We start from the raw sequence: 24,112 nt of genomic DNA, 5'->3' as shown, positions 1-24,112 counted from the left end.
CCCAAGTGAGCCCCATCCCCGCTCCTCCCCTTCCCTCCCAGCACCTCCTGCACACCACTGAACAGCTGTTCTGCGGCCTGCAGGAGGTACTGGGAGAAATGGGGAGGAGTTGATTGGCGGGGCTGGCGGTCCTGGACATGACTCGCGGACTCCAGTTTGAGAACTGCTGTATTAGATAGTTCACACTAAAAGACTTGCGGGTCCCCTCTCTTCCTCATTCCTGCCCCAGGCAAAAGTCAAGCAAAGGGGCTTTTCTCACAGAATTTAAGATTTGAGGGGAAAGAAATCCTTCCCAAAGCCTGGCAGCTTCTCCAAATCTAGAGTAACTGATGGAGCCCATGAACATTCCCTACTTGGTTAGGGGGTTAGGCCTAAAGATCTGCTTCCAGCAGTACCACTGTCGGACCATGAAACCCCTTTATGGAGCCTCCTCGCACTGCTTGTACTCTGATTCAGAGAAGCTACAGTGGTTCCAGTGTGCTTAGCTCTTCTATATCTGCTGAGGGAGAAGGCTACAGCATTAGCTATTTGTGTCTTTCTACATTCAGCAGGCAGCAGGCTAGAGATCTCTGCACAGAGGACTAGAAACCTAACTTTTCTTTTAATGGAAGTCTAGCTTCTGCAGAAACCAATATGGAAGTTGAGTTGTGCCATCTCCATAGACAGATTGGTGGCAGGTTCATAGATGTGGCAATAAATGGGAAAGTAAGGGAGTAAAAGCACCTAGGTTCAGGAACAGAGGCGATGGATCCATAGGAACAGATGACAAGCTGCTGAGGAAAGAGCGCGAGACTCAATCAGGCTGCTTGGATTATGGTGTTGGGGAAATGGAGCCTGGTGAAGGACAGGAACACAGTGGGAGAGAGAAAGGCTGCCAATGCTTGAATTCCACTATGAATTCTATGGCCTGCATCTTCAACAGATTTGCCATCTGGTATAGTTCTATGTCCTGTGGAATAAACTTATTTTCTGTGTTCCATCTCCAGAGAAAGAGTCACAAGGCTGATCTGGACACTGGTTACTCAGCCATGGGTGTTGAAGGCATTTCAGTGCTGTTGTCCGTTTGGCTGGTATGTATTCCAGCATTGGCAGAAGGAAGCTAGTAAATGGAGCGGCCTCATGCTTTGTCCAGTTGTATCTGTCCATTAGGGTGTTGTACAGACTGCAGGGGAAAAGCCTGGAAATCCGTAAGAGAGCACCTGCCAAAGACGACATAAGCACAATACTTCACCATTGAGTATAAAAACCTCCTAAATCCCTCTCCTCTTGCTGCTTTCTTACACACCACCTCCTTCTGGATTCTCCCTGTACCACCTTAAATAATTCTCCTGCTCTTCACTCTTTATACTTACTCGATACCTGTAAGGTGCCACCTGTCAGCCAGTTGTGCTGATCTTTGAACTCCCCCCAGTATGTCAAGATTGCTCTGGTGATAATATGCCCAAAAGTGAATTAAATATTTTAAATGCAGTCACACCAGGGGCCATAAAGTCAGAGACCATCACCTCCCTGCTCCGTGACGCCTCTGTGAATGCAGCCCAAAAATGCACTGGCCCTTTTTTGTTGCCATATCTCACTGCAAACTCATGTATAATTTCTTTATTATGATTATTGCTTTTACAGGTCCAGAAGTCTGGTAGACACTTAACAGAAGACAGAAGACACAGTCCTTGCCTAAAGAGCATGCAGTAAGTTAGGTTAGGCACGGGCAGTACCCAATGGGTCAGTTAAATTTACAAATATACACAATTAATGAGAAAAATATAAATAATGACTATCTTTTGACTTAGTTCTTGTTGGCACCATGGAAGGAAAAAAAATGGTTACCTACCTTTTCGTAACTGTTGTTCTTCAAGATGTTTTGCTCATGTCTATTCCATTCTAGGTGTGCATGTGCCCATGTGCGCAGTTGTTGGAGATTTTTGCCTTAGCGGTATCCGAAGGGTCAGCAGCTAAGTTCACTGTAAGCTGCGCAGCCGCAACCTACTTAGCGCCGTGTAGACGCTCAGGGAACCGCCACGGGGACCTGCCGCAGCCGGGGGAGGGACGCCCCTTCCCCAGCCTCCACCTAGCCCGGCTGCCAACCTGCCGCAGCCGGTGGACCCCTCCCCTGGCACCAACTCTGCTGAAGCCCAGATCTGCCGCGGCCAGGGCAGCCCAGCCCGGCCTGGGATCCAGGTGCAGCTGGAGAGGCCCCTGCACCCAATCCTCTGCCCCAGCCCTGAGCCCCTCATGCCCAGCCCCACCCCAGAGCCCACACCTCCAGCCGGAGCCCTCACACACCTGCACCCCAACCCTCTGTCACACATCACCTCCATAGCACATAAAATTCATTTCACACATGGGTGGGGAAAAATTAGAGGGAACACTAGTTGGCAGTGGTGCTCCCGTGTCTATTGTATATCATGCGCCGGCCCTATACCCCCTCATTTCCTTCTTGCAACTCCAACAGAGGGGCAGGAGGGCGGGTAATGGAATGGACATGAGCAACATCTTGAAGAACAACAGTTACCAAAAGGTAGGTAACCTTTTTTTCTTCTTCAAGTGCTTGCTCATGTCGATGCCATTCTAGGTGACTCACAAGCAGTGCCAATGGAGATGGGCTCAGGGTTCATGGTCTTGCAGCTTGCAGCACTGCTCTGCCAAAGCCAGCATCGTCCTGGGCCTGCTGGGTAAGCGCACAATGGAATGTAAATGTATGGACAGACAAGCAGGTAGCAGCTCTACAGATCTCTTAGATGGGCACCTGAGCCAAGAAGGTCACTTTTGACACTTGCACTCTAGTTGAGTGCGCTATGACTATTGCCAGTGAAGGCACATTCGCTAGCTCGTAGCATTAGCGGATGCAGGCTGTGATTCAGGATGAAATTCTTTGAGCAGACACTGGGCAACCTTTCATCCTGTCTGCCACTGCAATGAACAGCTGCGTTGACTTGCGAAACAGCCTCGTCCTGTCGATATAGAAGGCCAGCACCCTCCCGACGTCCAGCGTGTGCAACCTGCATTCCTTTTCCGATTTATGAGGCTTCAGGAAGAAGACAGGCAAATATATGTCCGGGCCAGTATGAACTGGAAAACTATCTTGCACAGGAACACTGAGTGCAGTCGCAGCTGGACCTTATTCTGGTAGAATATGTTGGGCGGTTCTAAAATAAGAGCCCTGATCTCAGACACCCTGTGAGCAGACATTACTGCATCTTCCAGGAGAGAAGGAGAAGAGAGCAGGAAGCCAGAGGTTCAAAGAGAGACCCCATGAGCCTCGACAGCATGAGATTCAAGTCCCAAGAAGGACAAGCTCCCGGATGTGAGGTGTGACAAAGTTCCTCCTTTGCCTTGGTGGGTCCTGTGCTTATTGGCGGGTTTGCTCACCTCAGAGGTTCATGGCAGCCCTCAGTTTGGCCACTTCCGTGGCTCAAATCTGCCGTTCACTCACTTAGCCTCATCACTGGCCAGGCATGGGGAAAGGAAGAAGAACAATCCCCGCAGTCTCTGCTGATCCACCTAGTGGATCGGGGAACAGGCCAGAGACCTTCACCTCTGGTGGAACCCACAATCCAGTTCAACTCCTCCGGTATCAAGTAGGGAGTTGAGGGGATGGGGGGAACCCAGGCCCGCCCTCTACTGCGGGTTCCAGCCCACGGCCCTGTGGAATGCAGCTGTCTACAATGGCTCCTGTAACAGCTGCGTGACAGCTACAACTCCCTGGGCTATTTCCCCATGGCCTCCTCCCGACACCTTCTTTATTCTCACCACAGGACCTTCCTCCTGATGTCTGGTAATGCTTGTACTTCTCAGTCTTCCAGTAGTATGCCTTCTCCCTCTCAGCTTCTTGCACCTCTTGCTCCCAGCTCCTTGCATGTGCCTCAAACTGAAGTGAACTCCTTTTTAAACCCAGGGTGTCCTGATTAGCCTGCCTTAATTGATTCTAGCAGCTTCTTTATTGACTGCAGGTGTTCTAATCAGCCTGTCTGCCTTAATTGTTTCCAGAAAGTTCCTTACCCAGGGAAAAGGGACCTACTTAACTTGGGGCTAATATATCTACCTTCTGTCACTCTCCTGTACCCATCTGGCCCGACCCTGTCACAGAGGGTAGAGACACTCCAGACCTTTCAAAAACCGGGCTGTCATGTCATGAGCGAAGACCGACCTGCCTTGGAACGGAGGGTGGAAAGCCAAAATAGTGGCCAGGTGGATCCTGACTGATGACAGGGACAAGCCCTGGAGTTTGAGGTACGAAGATATTCCAGAATAACCTGCAGCAAGGCCTGCTCAGCCTGGATGCGTCGTTCTGAAGCCCAACACATGAACCTTTTCCACTTGGCCAAGTAAGTCGCTCTGGGGAGGGTTTTCTGCTACCCAACAAAGCCTGTTGAACCTGGGCCGAGCATTCCCACTCATCCACATTCAGCCATGCAGTAGCCATGCTGTCAAGTACAACACCACCAGGTTCGGGAGCAGAAGACTGCCATGGTTCTGGGACAGCAGGTCCAGCCAGAAAGGGGGCAGCTACCGCAAGGTCCAGCAGCGTGCCGAATCAGTGCTGGCAAAGCCACTTGGGGGCCATCAGGATAACCTTCACCCTGTACTGTTTGATCTTCAGGAGGACTCTGTGGATCAATGGCACTGGCAGGAAGGCATACATCAGGGCCCTTGACCACAGGAGCAGGAAAGCATCTGACAGGGAACTCCATCCATCTCCCAGAGTGAACAGAACATGTGGCATTTCCTGTTCTGACGGGACGCGAACAAGTCCACTGGGGGAGTTCCCCACTTCCGGAAGATCATACTGGCAGCCTCCAGATGGAGCGATCACTCGTGGTGAGACGAGAAGGTCCTGTTGAGGCGATCAGCAAACACAATCCTGCTCCTGGGCAGATATGCAGCTACCAGATGAATGGCCTGCCGCTCACAGAAGTCCCAAAGGCTGGGAGCTTCTTGTCAAAGGCCTGGCTTTGCCCTGCCTCTTGATGTAATACATCGTTGCAGTATTGTCTGTCAGGACCTGCACCACTTGCCCCTGAGTTGCCTGACCTTGATGTGGAGGGCCAGATCGTCTCGCAGCTGGTGGCCTTGAGTGCTGAGCTTGCCCAGGGGGGCTCCCCAGCCCAGGTCCGAAGCATCGGAGACCAGGGTCAGTAAAGGGGACACAGCTGTGAAGGGAACTCCCTGCAACACCAACCCAGGGCTCATCCACCATTCCAGGGACAATAGGATGTGATGCGGCACCCTGACTACCCAGTCTAGGTCATGCCTGTTGGGGATGTAAACCGACACCAGCCACACTTGCAGAGGCTGGAGGTGGAGCTGGGCACGACTGACTCCATATGTACAGGCGGCCATGTGGCCCAACAACTGTGGGCAGGTATGAGCCGTGGTGAGCGGGTGGTTCTTCACATGGGAGATCAGGTCCTACATGGCCTGAAAACATGCCTCTGGAAGGAAGGCTCTGGCTCACGTGGAGTTGAGAACCGCCCCATGAACTCTATGCGTTGGACTGGCCTTAAGGTGGATTTTTTCTCATTTACCAGCAGGCCCAGGTCATGGCAGATCAAGGCTTCTCTGCACTTGTTCCTGAGACCTGCCCTTGATAAGCCCGTTATTGAGATATGCAAAGACCTGGACCCCTCGACATCTCAGGTAAGCGTCCACTGGCGCCATACATTTTGTGAAGACCCTTGGGACCGATGAGAGGCCAAAGGGGAGCGCAGTGAATTGGAAATGGCGTCCGCCCACTATAAAACAGACGAAATGCCTGAGACCTTGGAATATGGAAATAACCATCCTTCAGGTCAAGGGAGGCATATCAGTCTCCTGGATCCAGGGAGGGGATGATGGAGGCCAGGGAAACCATGCAAAACTTCAACTTCTTGAGAGACTTGCTGAGGCGCTGCAGGTCCAAAATGGGTCTGAGGCCCCCTTTTGCTTTCGGGATGAGGAAGTAGTGGGAGTGGAACCCCTTTCCTGTCATGTTGTGAGGGATCTCCTCACTGCCCCCAGGCACAGGGGGTTCTCGACTCATAAACAAGGAGTTGCTCATGAGAAGGGTCCCTGAAGAGGGATGGGAAGGAGGGGAGGTGAGAGAGAGGGGTAGCCGAAAACTGCAGGGTGTATCCTTTGACACTGTGTCCAGCACCCAGCGGTCTGAGGTGACCCATGCCCAGGCCGAGTGCTAGGGACGAAGTCGGTTGAGGAAAGAACGGGATGGATCCTGGGAGTTGACTGGGACATCGCTCTTGAGCGCCCTCTTGAAATGAGTGCTTCCGACCCCTGAGATGCTTTGCTGGGGTGGACTGTGCAGGCAAGTGGGAGGAGGAAGGGCGGCGGCAGCGGTTGAAACTTATGTCCACATCCCTTCTCCTTGCAGGCCCTAGACGGGCTGCCAAAGGGCATGCCTCATGCACTGACCTAGCCCGGTGCCGTCAGTGCCACCAACTGTTGCTCCAAGGCGGCGGCAGATGTGCGGTGCAAAGAAGGCATCAACATGACCGGCACTCCCCACATGCTCCAATAAGGCCACTGCGCTGGCCACTGGCCGTGCTGCCAAAGTGGTGCCATCGATGTCGATGCGGCCTCAGGTGCCCAATTGCACCAGTGGAGTTTAGGTGAGGGGCTGAACTGCTCTTCCATACCAGTGGAATCCCCTTCCAGTGACCGTGATGGGGCTGTCGACGCCTGAATCTGCCTGCTGACTGTCGCTGCTGGAGACCAGTGCCCGGAGCGAGAGGATCGGTGCCGGTATCGAGGGGACCGGTGCCAGGGGGACCAGAGATGTGACGGGGAGTGCTCCCACAGGGCAGGCAACGGAGATCTGTGCCAAGAGGATGACCGTTGGGAGGACAAATGGTGCTGGTAGTATGGAGACAGGCGCCTCCCTCTAGGTGATCCGCCTCGAGACAGCAGGGACTGTGATCGCGGCGCCGGTGACCAAGGGTGAGCCTGAGAGGATCCGGGCTGTGACTCCAGTGATCTGCGGCATGGAGGTAGAGAGCACTGTCTTGTCTCGAGGGATCAGTGGCGCTCCAATGCCCCTTGAGGGGTCTTAGCGGCTGGCTTGCCCCCATAGGGAACCTTTGCCCTTCCTTTGGCACATGCTGTGTTGGTGGCACGGGTAGAGGCCTGTGCTCTCTCGGATCTTAGGAAGGAGTCAATCCCGTCAGGAGTTTGGGTCCTATACCACTTTCGGGAGTCGGTGGTTGATCCTTTAAGGGGCTAAAGGCCCCGACCAGGGAGGCACGTCCACATGGCTCTGGAGTGGCTGGGCAGCCTGAACTGGGTCCTTTGCCCTATGTCCCATGGCCCTTCTTGTCTGGTGCCAGGGAACCAGGCTTCCTTGCTTTCTTTTTGGGAACAGGTGGTAGGGAGCGGTGCCAGGTGGAGCTCACGGCTGGGGGTGTGCTGTGACTGAGACCGAGGTACTCGGTGAGTCTCGGTGGGACAGCTTGGAATCTGGATGACGGGCACGTCTCCATGAGGAGAACCTGCAAACGAATATCCTGCTCCCTCTGAGTCCTGGGCTGAAAGTTTTTACAAATACAGCACTTGTCCTTCACTTGTGATTCTCCCAAGCAGTTGAGGCAGCTGCTGTGGGGATCACTTACTGGCCTAGGCCTGTTTCAATCTGCACAGGGGTTAAACCCAGAGACCGGGGCATGCCCCGCCTGGGGGGGACTCTAACTGCTAACTACTTAACTACACTTAACAACTACAACTACTATAAATGATTGGTCTCGTTAGAGCTGGTATGGCAACCCCCATTTTTTCATGGTGTGTGAGTGTGTGTGAGTGTGAGTGTCTTCCTACTGTATTTTCCACTACATGCATCTGATGAAGTGGGCTTTAGCCCACAAAAGCTTATGCTCAAATCAATTTGTTAGTCTCTAAGGTGCCACAAGTACTCCTCGTTCTTTCTACTATAAACAAACTATTTACAAGGCCTTAAGACTCAAGTCAGTAGAGAGGAAACCGCTAACCCTTGTGATGCAATGAAAGGTTCTCCAACTAACCACCACAGGAGCAACTGAGAGGGTGTAGGGCTGGAGGCGCCTGATATACTAAGGCATGAGCATGGCACTCAAGGGAGCGCCACTGCTGACCCTAAGGATACTGCTACGGCAAAAATCTCTGACGCCCACACACGTGGGCGCGCACACACTTAGAAAGGAATTGACATGAGCAAGCATTCGAAGGAGAATGAGCCTTCAAGAGGGACCTGAATGAGCTGGGAGGGGACTGTCAGACCAATATTTGGAGGTTCTCCCAGATATGGGAGCATGATAGAGCACTAAAAAGGCACAGAAATGGTAGTGAGAGAAAAATATTAGTGGCAGGTCCTTTGAGGCTGTTTCACTGGCTGAGTGGAGAAAGGAACATAGTAAGAGACTAAGTGGGAAAGTGGGGAGGGACAGTGTTAGATAGGGCCTTGGAGTCAAGGACAAAATGTTTAAACTTGATGAGCCAAAGGAGAGGCAGCAAAGAGATTCAAACAGACGAGAGGGCGCATTTTAGACAGACTGGGCTGGAGGAAAAGGGGGCGGAGCTGGGAAGAGAATGTGCTTGTCCTCTCTCAGCATAATTCCTGAATTTCAGGCTTCTTCCAGCTTGACTCTCATTTAATTATTTTCATCCCGTTTCTACTCTCTCTCTCGGTCCTTTTGGGATATTTCTTAGTCCTCACTGGACTAAGAAAATGCTACCAACTTTAGAATTTTGTACTGGCATCCGTCAATAGGTTGACATAGCAAGGTCCTAGAGGACTTCATGGAGTCTTCAGCTCTCCTCCCTGATAACAGAGAGCTTTGCTTAAGATAGCTTTTTGTTTGTTTTTCAAAGAGCAAGTTATTTAGGGGTGGGTCAGAGATCTGCTCCCTTCTGCACAGGTGGCGACTTTCCATTGTGCCGGGGGGTTCTTGACCCCTGGTTCTGCCCTAGGCCCCACCCCCACTCCACCCCTGTCTCCAAGGCCACACCTCTGCCCTGCCCCACATCTTCCCACCCCTGCTGTGACTCTTCCCGCCCCGTTCCACCCCTCCCTCGAGTGTGCCATGTCCTTGCTCCTCCCCTTCCTCCCCCCAGCCTCCTGCATGCTGCGAAACAGCTGATTGCAGCAGGCAGGTGGGAGGGGGAAGCGCTGATTGGCAGGGCCCACTGGTGGGCAGGAGGCACTGATACGGATAGGGCACTGGGGGGAAGGGGAGGTGGGGGATAGGGAGGCTGTCGGTGGGTGCTCAGCACCCATCATTTTTTCCCCATGGGTGCTCCAGCCCTGGAGCACCCACAGAGTCAGCGCCTCTGCCTCTCTGGATAGCTCCCCAGCTCCTATTTTCACCTTGTCCGCTGAAGAATTTTGATGACTGTTTCCAGGAGAAAGCAATTTTAGGAGGAATTCTTCCCAGGAGTTCAATGATACGAGCAACATGATCTAGAGAGAGAGAGAGAGAATGGGGGAAAATGAGAAGCTGGATATTTAGATTTTATGACCATGTCATCAATAAAGTCACTGAAGATGACAGAATCCTACCATCATCTCTGGAGAAATATTTCCCAGCCTGAGGTTCAAAAAGGAGGTTGCCGGTCGCCATTTCAAATGCCTGGAAATGAAATAGCCTATTAATCCAACTCAGTGCCCAAGCCAGACAGCCAAGAGAGTCATTCTTCACCAGTCCCTCCACTCCCTCAGCACCACCCCATTCTTCACTTCTCCAATACTCCATGACACAGGAATGTTCCCAAGATATGGAAACACCTGCAGGTGATCTGCCACCACAGACATCACATTCCCCGTTGCCTGGGTAAATCTCAGTGTGTATCTGGTTCAATCTGACATATGTTAGGTTCCATATATAGGATATTAATTGCCTTGTAATAATATAGGGACAAGACAATTAAGAGGAGGTTTATCTGCAGTACAACTTTGAACAGAAGTTGGTATTTGCAGAGTGCCTATTTTTAATAACATGACTTCTTCAGACAAGATTTTTCTTACTCCCAAATGCAGTAAGATAAATTAATGGCTGCAGACAGATATTTTCGCAGGGTTGCTGGTGTGTCATTCATGTTCACATCTGTGGTAAACTGCAGTCACCATGTCCATTGGGCTGAGAGTCCCTACCAGGCAGGCTGTGCTCCAGATATCTGCAGGAGTGCTGTAATCTAACCCAAGAAGAACTTCCAGGGCTCGGTATGGCTGGGTCTGGATCTCTTTGGAAAGGGGCTTGTACTGAAACAGAAAGGACAGACTATGGCTAGTGGTTCACAACTGATTAAAAACAAAGAAAATCACAGCAAAGTCCAGGACACAGTGTGACAAACCATGGATGGAACGTGCTGAATGCACATACCCAATCTCATGCAGGATACAGCAGATCTACATTCTGAACCCCACAACACCTGGTGTGATTTCCCTTCATTCTCTTCATGATTAGACATTTCTACTGGATTGACATTGTTTGACATTCCTAGCTGTAGAAGCTAACTGTATGCACATACAACCTTGTCTAAAGCATGCAGCATGACCCAGAGTATAGAGCTCAGCTCTGAGCTGGGAGTGCAGAGGACAAATACACACATTACAAGATGAAATCACTCTCTCTTTCACAGCACACACTGCAATAAAACTTTTCAAGGAGATGTACAGTGATGGACAGACACCAAGATCAGAGTCAGAAAAGAGAGAACAGCCTCCTTTATCATGGGGGGGTCAGAGCTGAAACTGACTCACGGTCCAGCATGCGCTGCCTAGGTCTGCAATTTTCACTCCCATTTTCATTATATTGCAATGATCCAATTGATTGGCAAGAATTCCTGAATGAGAAAAAACAGAGCTTAAATTCACAACTTTGCTAGATACAATAAATCATGGTTTTAAGACAGACACTGGATTTATGGTTTATTACAACAATCTGTAACCCACTAATCCCCCTTTTGTCCTATGACTCAGGGGGTTATCAGGCCACTTCACCTTAAATGATCCCTTAGAATATGTGCTAAGCGCGTAAGCTAAACTATCTGATTGATCTTGTATTTAGCTGTGACTCCCTGAGTACCTTTCCCAGACCTGAGGAAGAGCTCTGTGTAGCTCCAAAGCTTGTCTCTCTCACCAACAGAAGTCAGACCAATAAAAGATATTACCTCATCACCCTTGTCTCTCTGTCTCCAAACTAACAGGTATATCATTCAACACAGATCATTCATGTATGTTTTTGCCTTTATCTAATGTCTTTCAGCCCAAAGGATCCTACAATGCTTTACAGAGAGGTGATTCCTCTTTACCTACCACTGAAACTTCTATGTGCTTAGGAGAGGACACGAAGAAGAATCTGGTATCCAGTTAGATCGGCAAGAGGATTTTAGAAGAACAGCCTGTCGTTGTCTGAAGCGGAGCATTGGGGTCAGCACCAACTGAGAGGGAAGAGTGCCCTCTACTCAGTCACTCACCCACGCCGCGTCACAGTGCCCTTACCCCCGAGCTGGGGCACTGGGGCCAACGCTGACTCAGCAAAGAGCACTCCCTACTGAGTCCCTCAGACCAGAGCCACAGCACTGGCTTTTCTCCTCTGACAACATCAGCCAGAGGAAATATGACCCCTCCAGGGTACTGACTTCAGAGCAGATTCTGTCTGCCAGACAACTGAAAGGCGACCAGCTACCTTTTCACAGAATCATAGAATATCAGGGTTGGAAGAGACCTCAGGAGGCCATCTAGTCCAACCTCCTGCTCAAAGCAGGACAAACCCCCAACTAAATCATCCCAGCCAGGGCTTTGTCAAGCCAGGTCTAAAAAACCTCTAAGGATGGAGATTCCACCATTCCAGTGCTTCACCACCGTCCTAGTGAAATAGTGTTTCCTAATATCCAACCTAGACCTCCCTCACTGCAACTTGAGACCATTACTCCTCGTTCTGTCATCTGCCACCACTGAGAACAGCCGAGCTCCATCTTCTTTGGAACCCCCCCTTCAGGTAATTGAAGGCTGCAATCAAATCCCCCCTCACTCTTCTCGTCTGCAGACTAAATAACCCCAGTTCCCTCAGTCTCTCCTCATAAGTCATGTACCCCAGGCCCCTAATCATTTTCATTGCTCACAGCTGGACTCTCTCCAATTTGTCCACATCCCTTCTGTAGTGGGGAGACCAAAACTGGACACAATACTCCAAGTGTGGCCTCACCAGTGCCGAATAGAGGGGAATAATCACTTCCCTCGATCTGCTGGCAAAGCTCCCACTAATACAGCCCAATATGCTGCTGGCCTTCTTGGCAACAAGGGCACCCTGCTGACTCATATCCAGCTTCTTGTCCACTGTAATCCCCAGGTCCTTTTCTGCAGAACTGCTGCTTAGCCAGTCGGTCCCCAGCCTGTAGCGGTGCATGGGATTCTTCCGCCCTAAGTGCAGGACTCTGCACTTGTCCTTGTTGAACCTCATCAGGTTTCTTTTGGCCCAATCCTCTAATTTGTCTAGGTCACTCTGCACCCTATCCCTACCCTCCAGCGTATCTACCTCTCCCCCCAGCTTAGTGTCATCTGCGAACTTGCTGAGGGTGCAATTCATCCCATCATCCAGATCATTAACAAAGCTGTTGAACAAAACTGGCTCCCGGATCAACCCCTGGGGCACTCCACTTGATACCGGCTGCCAACTAGACATCGAGCCATTGATCACTACCCGTAGAGCCCAACAATCTAGCCAGCTTTCTATCCACCTTATAATCCATTCATCCAATCCATATTTTTTTATCTTGCTGGCAAAAATACGGTGGGAGATCATATCAAAAGCTTTGCTAAAGTCAAGATATATCACATCCACCGCTTTCCTCATATCCACAGAGCCAGTTATCTCATCACAGAAGGCAATCAGGTAGGTCAGGCATGACTTGCTGTTGGTGAATCTATGTTGACTGTTCCTGATCACCTTCCTCTCTTTTGACTTTTATCTTGGAAAAGACATCCCTTTCCCTCAAATATCTTCCAGATTATGTTACTTTACAATGAAGTGCTGGTTAATATGTCATACACTATCATGCAAGCCTGATTCAAGCAAAAATCTGTCAATAATTTAGTGTCACCATTCACCCCAGAACATTAGGTCCATGAAACAGCAGCACCGTGAGACAAGCTCTGACATAAAATGTGTTACATCTCCCAGATCATTCCTAGAAGGTGAGGAATATCTCTGGTGCAAAGACTCAGACTATAAGTGCTGGTGTTGTGTTTAAATTACAGAAAGGAAGTAGGATTTAGAGTGGTAGAGTCTGTGTCAGCAAAAACAACGAGGAGTCCTTGTGGCACCTTAGAGATTAACACATTTATTTGGGCATAAGCTTTTGTGGGCTAAAACCTACTTCATCAGATGCATGGAATGGAAAATGCAGTAGAGAGATATAAATACACAGCATATGAAAAGATGGGAGTTACCTTACCAAGTGGGGGGTCAGTGCTAACGAGCCAATTCAGTTAAGGTGGAAGTGGGCTATTCTCACCTTCACTGAATTGGCTCATTAGCCATGACCCCCACTTGGTAAGGCAACTCCAATCTTTTCAAATGCTGTGTATTTATACCTCTCTACTGTATTTTCCACTCCATTCATCTGATGAAGTGGGTTTTAGCCCAAGGAAGCTTATGCCCAAATAAATTTGTTAGTCTCTAAGGTGCCACAAGGACCCCTCATCATTATTTTTTAGAAAGGAAGTAGCGTTCTCAGAATAAGAACCTAAATAGAACAGAATAGAACGGAATAGTTTAACACACTGAGAACATGAACTAGATGTTCTCCTCTGAAGATTTCTTGTCAAATGTGACTGTCTGGACCACAAGTGAGGACTAGTTTGCAGTGATAGAGCTGTGTATATGTGTGAGCAGGAGTAAAAGGCATCAGCAGATCTGTAGGAGGGAGTGGGAGGAGATGCTGCAGGGCTGGATTGAGGGGCATCAACTGAGTCAGAATAGCAGGGGGAGCTGTGTGTCCATCTCATTGTGATGTCCCCATGAATTGCACAGTTTTGAGGCTGCTGCTCCCTTTCAGCAGATCAGATTTGTTTCCATTCCTGTGCCAATACAATCCCCCTCTCTGTTTCTGATATTCTGGTTGTCAGACATGGTTCTCAGATCTATGGTGATAAATTTAACTGGGCAAAGAGTAGCTGGATAGGAATTCCTACTTCGTCAATTTTGATGGGACTAATGGAAAGCAACTGGGCCTTGCTGGTGCCCCGGTCAGGCAGAGACATTTATTGGGATAACTGTACTCTCTGAGACACGAGAGCCTGTCCCAGCAGCTCTTGATGCCAGGACATTGAGCTTTGTGAAACAGGAGTTTGATCTTGACTGTGGCTGCTGTTAAACTGTCTTGGAGAAAATAGAAGTCACAAATGAGAATGTTTTATTTTAAAGTCACAGAAGCCAGTGCATAAAGAAAAAAAAAGAAAAAACCTCCACCCAAACAAAAAAAAACAAGGGAGGGCTTTATTTTCCAGCATTTGCTGTTTATGAAGGCTGTTGGTCTATCTGCACTGACTTCAGGGCTCACAGACTGCCCCAGGTGAAAGAGGACACAGGAAAAAAACATTAGCCCATTGAGTTACATAGGTACTATCCACAACCAGAGGAAGCACTGAGATGAAGAGACCCTGAGAAGTCATTGCATGCCTATATAAGCCTGAAGAAGAGCATGGTCTCCTTTAAACATCCAATACTGGAGATGGGCCTTTGCATGGTTAAAACAAAGTACTTTGGGTTACAGTTAGCACGAAAAGTGCTATAAAAGGTGGACCTGTATTGTACTGTAAGGCTGTGAGTAATTGCTCAGAAGTGATGGAAATGTACAGTATCAGCAAATGCTCATAATTTTCCAGTTGTTCCTACACACAAACCCATCTGCAGCAGTATGTCTATGCACAAACAGACCTAGACTGGGATTTGAGTGATTGGTATATGAGACAGATGGGCTTACTCCTGGAAACTAGAGGTGGAAAAGGCCTGCCAATACAGGGTCATCTAGGCCAATGGCCTCTTACCAGCCAGTGGAGGAATTTCTCCAACTGTATATTTACGCTTGGTACGAAGTCTCCATAGGCTGAAGTTGGGGTGCAGTAAGCAGGAATGTTCTTGTTCCTCGCAGGAATCCTAGCACCTGTATGAGTCCCACTTTCTGTACTAAACTCTGCAAATCTTTACCCTTTCCAGCCTACCTGGTTTCTTTAGGCCCACATCTATGCTTTGGATCCAGGCAGCTGTGTCATGCAGAAGCTTCTGGAGACTCTCTTCATCCACCTGCAGCAAGATGTTCTCTGGCTTGATGTCTGTGTGGATAATCCGACAATTGGTATGCAGGAACTGCAGCCCTGCCAGTACCTGTATGAACCACAGACAGTGATTAACAATCAGGAATGCAGAGACCACTCCTAGGAGCAGCTTTAGGTGATGTCACAAAGGAAAGAGTCCAACATAATAGACTTGGTGTTTCACACAGATTCTGATGTTTATGAAGAATGAGACACAGATGACATGGAAAATTCTGAAGGAGGCCATCCCAATATAGGGAATCCCATGCATCTGCTTGGAGTCAGCATCTGTGACAGGGTGCTGAGTGAGAAGGATTTACTCAGCCCCTGTCACTCCAGCCTCAATCAAGGGGAATGGATTGGGGCTGGGTGAATAGCCCGGTGTCTACCTGGTAAACAGGCAGTACCTGCCAGCCTCATTAGCCAGGGCTATAAAGGCTGGGAGGAAGCTGGAGGCCAGGCCAGGCCAGGCACGGCACAGAGGGAGGTGGGAGTCTTCTGGTTTGTTGCTGACCAGGCCTGCAGTTGGCTGCGAAACCTGTACATTGGTGGAAAGTGGTGGCGGGAAAACAAGTGGAAATAAAGAACACTGGTGTTGCATCAAGTTGAGGTGTTCCTGACTGACTGGAGAGGGCAACAGGGGCCGAAAACAGAGGGGCCCAACATGCACCTTGCTATACCTGGGGCTTGTCCGGGATCTGAAGCCAGCACAAAAACTTGGCGGCTCAGAGATGGAGGAAACCCTGCAGTGGCTAGCAAAGCAACAGGAGAAGATGTGGAAGGCACTGCAAGCCTTCCAGCAATCCCACCAGCTAGAGAGGCAGGCCTTACTCACCTGGCAGGCGGAGCAACAGAAAACTCTCCAGGACTTTATAAAGGAGCAGGTCAATGTGCAGCAGCAGCTCCTACAAAGACTGGTGAATCCCCTGGGAGGTGAGGGCACCCGCGCAACGGTGTTAGGCCTATGTAAGATGGCCGATGACCCGGACACCTTTCTTTGTACCTTTGAGTGGGTAGCCATGGGTGCCGGATGGGATGTGGATGGGATGGGATGGGATGTGGCCGGCAAGGCTCAAGCCGCCTATATGGTACTGAGCAACGACCAGGCCAAGGACTAGGTGGTGAAGGCAGCCGTCCTAGACCGCATAGGGCTGTCAGCAGAGAAATACTGGCAGAAGTTTGTCTTACCTTACCTACCTTGACTGGCTAGAGGGGCATTATGGGAGCAAGTGGTGTGATACAACTAATGGTTTCATCATAGGACCTAGAAGGAAAGAGGTGACGTCTGAGCTACTTGGATTTAGCCTAGTGAGAAATGGGGAACTCCCACATTGCACTCGTACAAAGAGAGTAGATTTTGGGGAACCAAGCAGCAAGGTGCAGTGGAAAGAAGTATTACAATCACTCATAAGGAAGTGGCTGGGGACACTGTAATTAAGGTGCAAAAGGATATAATTTGACCAGGAAAAACGTAAGCAACAAGACATGGCTTTTCATGAACTGGCTCAGATTTGTGATCACTAATTATCATGCTGACCAACATCATCTCATTGTTTCTTGGTCTCTCTAGCCTCACCCACAACTGTTTGTTGCATCAATCTGTTGTCTGTAATCTTACACTTAGATTGTAAGCTTTTTGAGACAGGGACTTTCTCTTTGTTATATAGGTTTTTACAGTACCTAGCACAAAGGGGCCTTGGTCTCTAGGCACTACCATATTACAAATAAGTAGAAATAAAACCTGCAATGGTATTGGGGAGAGACCCAAACAAGAATATATAGAGTTAGTTAAAGTGTGTGGGGAAAAGAGAAGGACAACGGTTCATCGCTGCAGGAAAAGGATACCTTGTTATGGAGCATGGAGAGTCTGAAGAGTCAAGAATTTAGGGACTTAACTGTTTGGGAAGAAAACATACTCTACACATGGAGAATAACCCACTAATGAACATTGATTAGGAAATGAAGGTTTTAACAGACTCACTGATACTCACAAGACATTGTTTCTGAGTTAGCCAAATATAATATCAGTAGCAGCAGAATGGCTACTGAAAAGTCCTGTTTTACACTCTGTTAAGTCACGTGTTGACAGATTTTCTTAACACGTTCGAAATAAACCACTTTTTGGGCTGCACATCAAATAAGGAGAAATTTCAGCCTCAAAGATAATTTGTGGGGGGGAAGAGTACCTAACCCACTTCAAATGGAGGGAACAGAAGGAAAATGCCACCTCAGCAGTCCCTAACTCTAGTAATAAGAATTAGTTTGCTTAGCACTTTACAGACAGGTATGAAAACAAAGGTTCCTGTCCCAAGATCTTAAGTAGACAAAGGATGGAGGAAGGGATACAATGAGAAGCAACGTTTGAGTGAAGTTGAGCACACAGCTTGTTAGTTCCAAGATGTTCAGATGAATTTTCCCATGGGAGCAGGAATTAATTCAGAGTAAGATGGCCTCTTAATTCCCATCCATAGAGGGTTTCAGATGCTATTTGAGAAACAGGCTAAAGGAGGAAGAGTCCACTTCATCTACACCAAGCCTCTGGAAGAGGCTGGGGTGCTTAGGTAGCAAATGTTCCTCTGACATCTTGACAAGTGGATCACAGAAAAACTCAAGAGTTCTGAGATGTACCATGTGGTTGTAACTGAACTTTGAGATCTCTGTTAGCCTTTTCCATTCCCTAGCAGCTCATGGACGCTGTGTAAGAAACGTCGTTTCTGGCATGTTTGTTTAAGTAAAATACCAAGACTATGTGGAGGATGGAGAAAGATTGTGGTTCTGATCAGAGCATGGGGGATTACTCCCTGAATGAAAATATCATTCAGCCATGGCACTTGTTGCAGCCCAGGCCTCTGGTCGTGTTGCGTGGAAGGAAAGAGAGTGCTATGAAGCAAAGTGCTAGCAATTTGTAATACCATGAAGAAAGCTATATAGACAAACCTCACAGTCAAACTGGAGCCAACTCAAGACTGCTTAACTAAGTGGTCTCCCTGTGTATCTTGCTTTCAGTGCTGGCTATGACTGCACACTGAAGTCAGCTTTCAATAGCAGATTTTTAATTGTGGAGGGAGGAAAAAAAGAATTTTCCATGATGTTGTCAAAGCTACAGCAGCCAGATGGAGGTTCTTATGTCAACAGACGGTATGGGTGACAGGCAGGTTTGTTTCATGTGTCCCTGTGGGCAGCAGATTAATTTTCAAGAGTTGCTCAGTGAAGTAACACTCCATAATACTGACTATTCTGAGCTGAACCAACTTTCTAAATATGTCACTTTGCAACCTGCAACCTCAACAATATCAGTAGTGACAGGTTTCAGAGTAGCAGCCGTGTTAGTCTGTATTCGCAAAAAGAAAAGGAGTACTTGTGGCACCTGAGAGTGAGCTGTAGCTCACGAAAGCTTATGCTCAAATAAATTGGTTAGTCTCTATGGTGCCACAAGTACTCCTTTTCTTTTTGCGAATATCAGTAGTGAATTTCCCAGGCACCGGTCTACAAAAGACCACTGAAATCTGAATAAGCAGCTCTTTTAAAATTCCAGTAAAATTAGGGGTTAGGCTAGGCTAGGCAACCCAAAGGTCACGTAAGGACATTGATTCTTTTCACCGTATGCATTTTAACGTTAGGTACTGCCACACAATTCAGGTTAAAACATATACTTGTATTTCCTGTTAGCTAACAGCTTTTTAGTTAAAAGAAAAGGAGTACTTGTGGCACCTTAGAGACTAACCAATTTATTTGAGCATAAGCTTTCGTGAGCTACAGCTCACTTCATCGGATGCATACTGTGGAAACTGCAGAAGACATTATATACACAGAGACCATGAAACAATACCTCTTCCCACCCCACTCTCCTGCTGGCAATAGCTTATCTAAAGTGATCACTCTCCTTACAATGTCTATGATAATCAAGTTGGGCCATTTCCAGCACAAATCCAGGTTTTCTCACCCTCCGCCCCCCCGCCACACACAAACTCACTCTCCTGCTGGTAATAGCCCAGCCAAAGTGACTACTCTCCCTACAATGTGCATGATAATCAAGGTGGGCCATTTCCAGCACAAATCCAGGTTTTTTCACCCCCCCTCCGCCCCCCCCCCAACTCACTCTCCTGCTGGCAATAGCTCATCCAAACTGACCACTCTCCTTACAATGTGTATGATAATCAAGGTGGGCCATTTCCAGCATAAATCCAAGTTTAACCAGAACGTCTGGGGGGGGGGTAGGAAAAAACAAGGGGAAATAGGCTACCTTGCATAATGACTTAGCCACTCCCAGTCTCTATTTAAGCCTAAATTAATAGTATCCAATTTGCAAATGAATTCCAATTCAGCAATTTCTCGCTGGAGTCTGGATTTGAAGTTTTTTTATTGTAAGATAGCGACCTTCATGTCTGTAATTGCGTGACCAGAGAGATTGAAGTGTTCTCCGACTGGTTTATGAATGTTATAATTCTTGACATCTGATTTGTGTCCATTTATTCTTTTACGTAGAGACTGTCCAGTTTGACCAATGTACATGGCAGAGGGGCATTGCTGGCACATGATGGCATATATCACATTGGTGGATGTGCAGGTGAACAAGCCTCTGATAGTAGGGCTGGTGGCTGAACTTTGTGACTTTGTCCTTACCCATAACTATTTTGCATTTGGGGACAATGTATACCTTCAGATCAGCGGCACTGCTATGGGTACCCGCATGGCCCCACAGTATGCCAACATTTTTATGGCTGATTTAGAACAACGCTTCCTCAGCTCTCGTCCCCTAATGCCCCTACTCTACTTGCGCTATATTGATGACATCTTCATCATCTGGACCCATGGAAAAGAAGCCCTTGAGGAATTCCACCATGATTTCAACAATTTCCATCCCACCATCAACCTCAGCCTGGTCCAGTCCACACAAGAGATCCACTTCCTGGACACTACAGTGCTAATAAACAATGGTCACATAAACACCACCCTATACCGGAAACCTACTGACCACTATTCCTACCTACATGCCTCCAGCTTTCACCCTGACCACACCACATGATCCATCGTCTACAGCCAAGCTCTGCGATACAACTGCATTTGCTCCAACCCCTCAGACAGAGACAAACACCTACAAGATCTCTATCAAGCATTCTTACAACTACAGTACCCACCTGCGGAAGTGAAGAAACAGATTGATAGAGCCAGAAGAGTTCCCAGAAGTCACCTACTACAGGACAGGCCTAACAAAGAAAATAACAGAACGCCACTAGCCGTCACCTTCAACCCCCAACTAAAACCCCTCCAACGCATTATTAAGGATCTACAACCTATCCTAAAGGATGACCCAACACTCTCACAGATCTTGGGAGACAGGCCAGTCCTTGCCTACAGACAGCTCCCCAACCTGAAGCAAATACTCACCAACAACCACATACCACACAACAGAACCACTAACCCAGGAACCTACCCTTGCAACAAAGCCCGTTGCCAACTGTGCCCACATATCTATTCAGGGGACACCATCACAGGGCCTAATAACATCAGCCACACTATCAGAGGCTCGTTCACCTGCACATCCACCAATGTGATATATGCCATCATGTGCCAGCAATGCCCCTCTGCCATGTACATTGGTCAAACTGGACAGTCTCTATGTAAAAGAATAAATGGACACAAATCAGATGTCAAGAATTATAACATTCATAAACCAGTCGGAGAACACTTCAATCTCTCTGGTCACGCAATTACAGACATGAAGGTCGCTATCTTACAACAAAAAAACTTCAAATCCAGACTCCAGGGAGAAACTGCTGAATTGGAATTCATTTGCAAATTGGATACTATTAATTTAGGCTTAAATAGAGACTGGGAGTGGCTAAGTCATTATGCAAGGTAGCCTATTTCCCCTTGTTTTGTCCTCCCCCCGCCCCCCCCCCCTTCAAACGTTCTGGTTAAACTTGGATTTATGCTGGAAATGGCCCACCTTGATTATCATACACATTGTAAGGAGAGTGGTCAGTTTGGATGAGCTATTGCCAGCAGGAGAGTGAGTTTGGGGGGGGGGGCGGGGGGGGGGGGTGAGAAAACCTGGATTTGTGCTGGAAATAGCCCACCTTGATTATCATGCACATTGTAGGGAGAGTGGTCACTTTGGATGAGCTATTACCAGCAGGAGAGTGAGTTTGTGTGTGTATGGGGGTGGGGGTGGGGGGTGAGAAAACCTGGATTTGTGCTGGAAATGGCCCACCTTGATTATCATGCACATTGTAGGGAGAGTGGTCGCTTTGGATAAGCTATTACCAGCAGGAGAGTGAGTTTGTGTGTGTGTGTTTTTTGGGGGGGGGGGGTGAGAAAACCTGGATTTGTGCTGGAAATGGCCCACCTTGATTATCATGCACATTGTAGGGAGAGTGGTCACTTTGGCTGGGCTATTACCAGCAGGAGAGTGAGTTTGTGGGGGGGGGGGGGCGGAGGGTGAGAAAACCTGGATTTGTGCTGGAAATGGCCCACCTTGATTATCATACACATTGTAAGGAGAGTGATCACTTTAGATAAGCTATTACCAGCAGGAGAGTGGGGTGGGAGGAGGTATTGTTTCATGGTCTCTGTGTATATAATGTCTTCTGCAGTTTCCACAGTATGCATCCGATGAAGTGAGCTGTAGCTCACGAAAGCTTATGCTCAAATAAATTGGTTAGTCTCTAAGGTGCCACAAGTACTCCTTTTCTTTTTGCGAATACAGACTAACACAGCTGTTACTCTGAAACCAGCTTTTTAGTTATTTCATCATTTTGGTATTTTTGTTAACTAATTTGGTAATGTCTTAAAAATATCTTGGATTTTTATTGACTTTTCATAGCAAAAAGTCCTGATGCGTTTGACAAATAAATCTAGTCAGAGCTTATTTCTGCCACTGAAGTGCAGGCACCTCTGGAGCAGGACGAGGAAGTTGTTTTGTCATGCACAGTAACAGCACACATCAGTTTAATACATAAAGAAGTGCCTCAGTAGTGCCTCCGGGTCTGTTTCTGCAACCTGAGGCTGCTTCGTTCGAGCTCTGTTGGGCGGATATGGCTGTACCGGTTTGGAAGACTCGCAACTGGTCCTGCTAGCCCAAGAGATGAGACCTGGGCACAGCTCTTGCTCTGTTTGTTCTTCCTTGGATTTATGTCACATTTTTACTTTTTGTTTTCTTCCCTGAAGGGACGACGGGCCAGTACTTCCTTGTAACAGGTTTGACCCTTTTGGTCTGTTCCTCTGTGGTTTATTTTAATCACACTGGAATAAACTGCAGACAAATCCAACCAGTATATCGTTAGCTATTCCAGTCCTCTTCACTGGAAGACAAAAACATACTAGCCTAAGATGTGTATGTGAGAGGGCAGGTGTGTAATTGGGTAGGGAAATGATCTCCATCTCACCGGAATTGTATTTAAATTTGGGACAAAACCACATTTGGATTTTATGCTTTAGTAAAATAATCCTGAGTGTTCTAAAAGGTTCCTTCACTGCACCCCCAATCTGCCCAGCTATCCTCTCTACCCCCAGGCCTCCCCCACCCCGCTCCCTGTGTCCTCACCCTTCCAGTGCTCCGAGCTCTCACCTCCTGTAGGGCTTTTTTCACAAAGGGCAAGGGGAGACCCTGGGCTCCATGGCTCCTCATCAGACATCGCAGAGAAGGGCCCAGCAACTCAAATACCAAGCACACATGTAGGAAAGTCAGGGATTCACTGAGAGAGAGAGAATGCTATCCCCACTCACTTTGATGTTAACTAGACAAGCCACAGCCAACCCCTCGCTCCCAGCTGCCTTCCTACACCCCACTCCCCAGGCTGGCCCCTGGCTCCCACTCCCAGTGCCATCCTATGCCCCCCAGACTGGCCCCCGCTCTCAGCTGCCATCCTATGCCCCCTCAGCTAGTCCTTCGCTCCCACACCCAGTCCCCATCCCCCCCCCCCCCCCCCCCCCGAGTCCAGCCCCTCTCTTGCACTCCCAGCTGCCATTCTACATACCCCAGGCTGGCCCCTTGCTCCCAATTCCAGGCCCATCCCTCCCACACGGACACAGCCAGTCTTTTCAACAGCATAGCATTCTGTCTGGCTGATGGCACTGCAAACAGAGAAAGCCACTATTCTTAGCTGAAGGATATGGAAGCCATTTGCTCCAATCATTTTAAAGTCATCTAAACAATGGATAATATTCTTCCCTGCCCGGTCCTTCTTCTTCATGCTGCTCACCTGAGAGTGGTCAAAAAAAACCTCTTATTTAGTGGAATACATGTATCGGGTCTCTCTCTCTCGCTCTCTGCATTTTATCCTGCCATCCACCACCATAATATCTGAGCCTCTTCCATGTAAAAATCGATATCAAGGTCCCTAGTGGATTCTATAGTAAGTCTCTCCACTTTTTTGGGGCTAATAGCTCTGCTTGGGGTATTTTGTTTGTGGATGGTTGCTTAATTTGGATGCTTTCATGTATGTTCTTTTGGTGAAACCCAACAATGAGGGAATTGAACACCAATTACATTAGCGGAGTCCGATCCCTGATGGTGAATTTCCTCATAATTATCCAGCCGTATCCCAGGTGAAGGGTAGACACAATTCCCCATAAATAGCTTAGCTGTCTGATCAGCTCAGATATTTCCTGACAATCCCACTCTGGGGTACTTACCACCACTAAAGCCATCACAACTGACTCCCTTCCAAGGGTATTTCCCACATATATGGAAAGGTTGTTTTTCCACATGACCACAGCTTATCATCAGAATTGTCTCATTATTTCCTTGTTTGTGTACCCCCATCCAGTTATTCTCTCTTGGCTTATGTTTATATTGTAAGCTTGTTGGGGCAGGGGCCATCTCTTTGCTGTTTG

The 24,112-nt window shown here is 48.3% G+C and overlaps 1 protein-coding gene across 9 annotated transcripts in view; it reads right to left on the bottom strand.

The window, feature by feature from the left end:
- LOC102938560 (SRSF protein kinase 3) overlaps positions 1–24,112 on the bottom strand; it is a 68,554-nt gene continuing 44,442 nt past the window's right edge. For all 9 annotated transcript variants that reach the window (XM_043552456.1, XM_043552455.1, XM_037905410.2 and 6 more), the window contains 8 exons: positions 23,391–23,478; positions 22,845–22,951; positions 15,182–15,344; positions 10,718–10,800; positions 10,109–10,216; positions 9,518–9,587; positions 9,326–9,418; positions 1–1,199 (listed from right to left, as the gene is read on the bottom strand). In XM_043552456.1, coding sequence (XP_043408391.1) covers positions 943–1,199; positions 9,326–9,418; positions 9,518–9,587; positions 10,109–10,216; positions 10,718–10,800; positions 15,182–15,344; positions 22,845–22,951; positions 23,391–23,478 — 969 coding nt within the window. In that variant the 3' untranslated portion in view covers positions 1–942. The remainder of the gene's footprint in view (positions 1,200–9,325; positions 9,419–9,517; positions 9,588–10,108; positions 10,217–10,717; positions 10,801–15,181; positions 15,345–22,844; positions 22,952–23,390; positions 23,479–24,112) is intronic.

Source organism: Chelonia mydas, chromosome 7, assembly GCF_015237465.2.
Source record: "Chelonia mydas isolate rCheMyd1 chromosome 7, rCheMyd1.pri.v2, whole genome shotgun sequence".
NCBI classification, from domain to species: Eukaryota; Metazoa; Chordata; order Testudines; family Cheloniidae; genus Chelonia; species Chelonia mydas.
The sequence above is the reverse complement of the archived record's forward strand: the minus strand, read 5'-3'. Positions and strand labels throughout refer to the sequence as shown.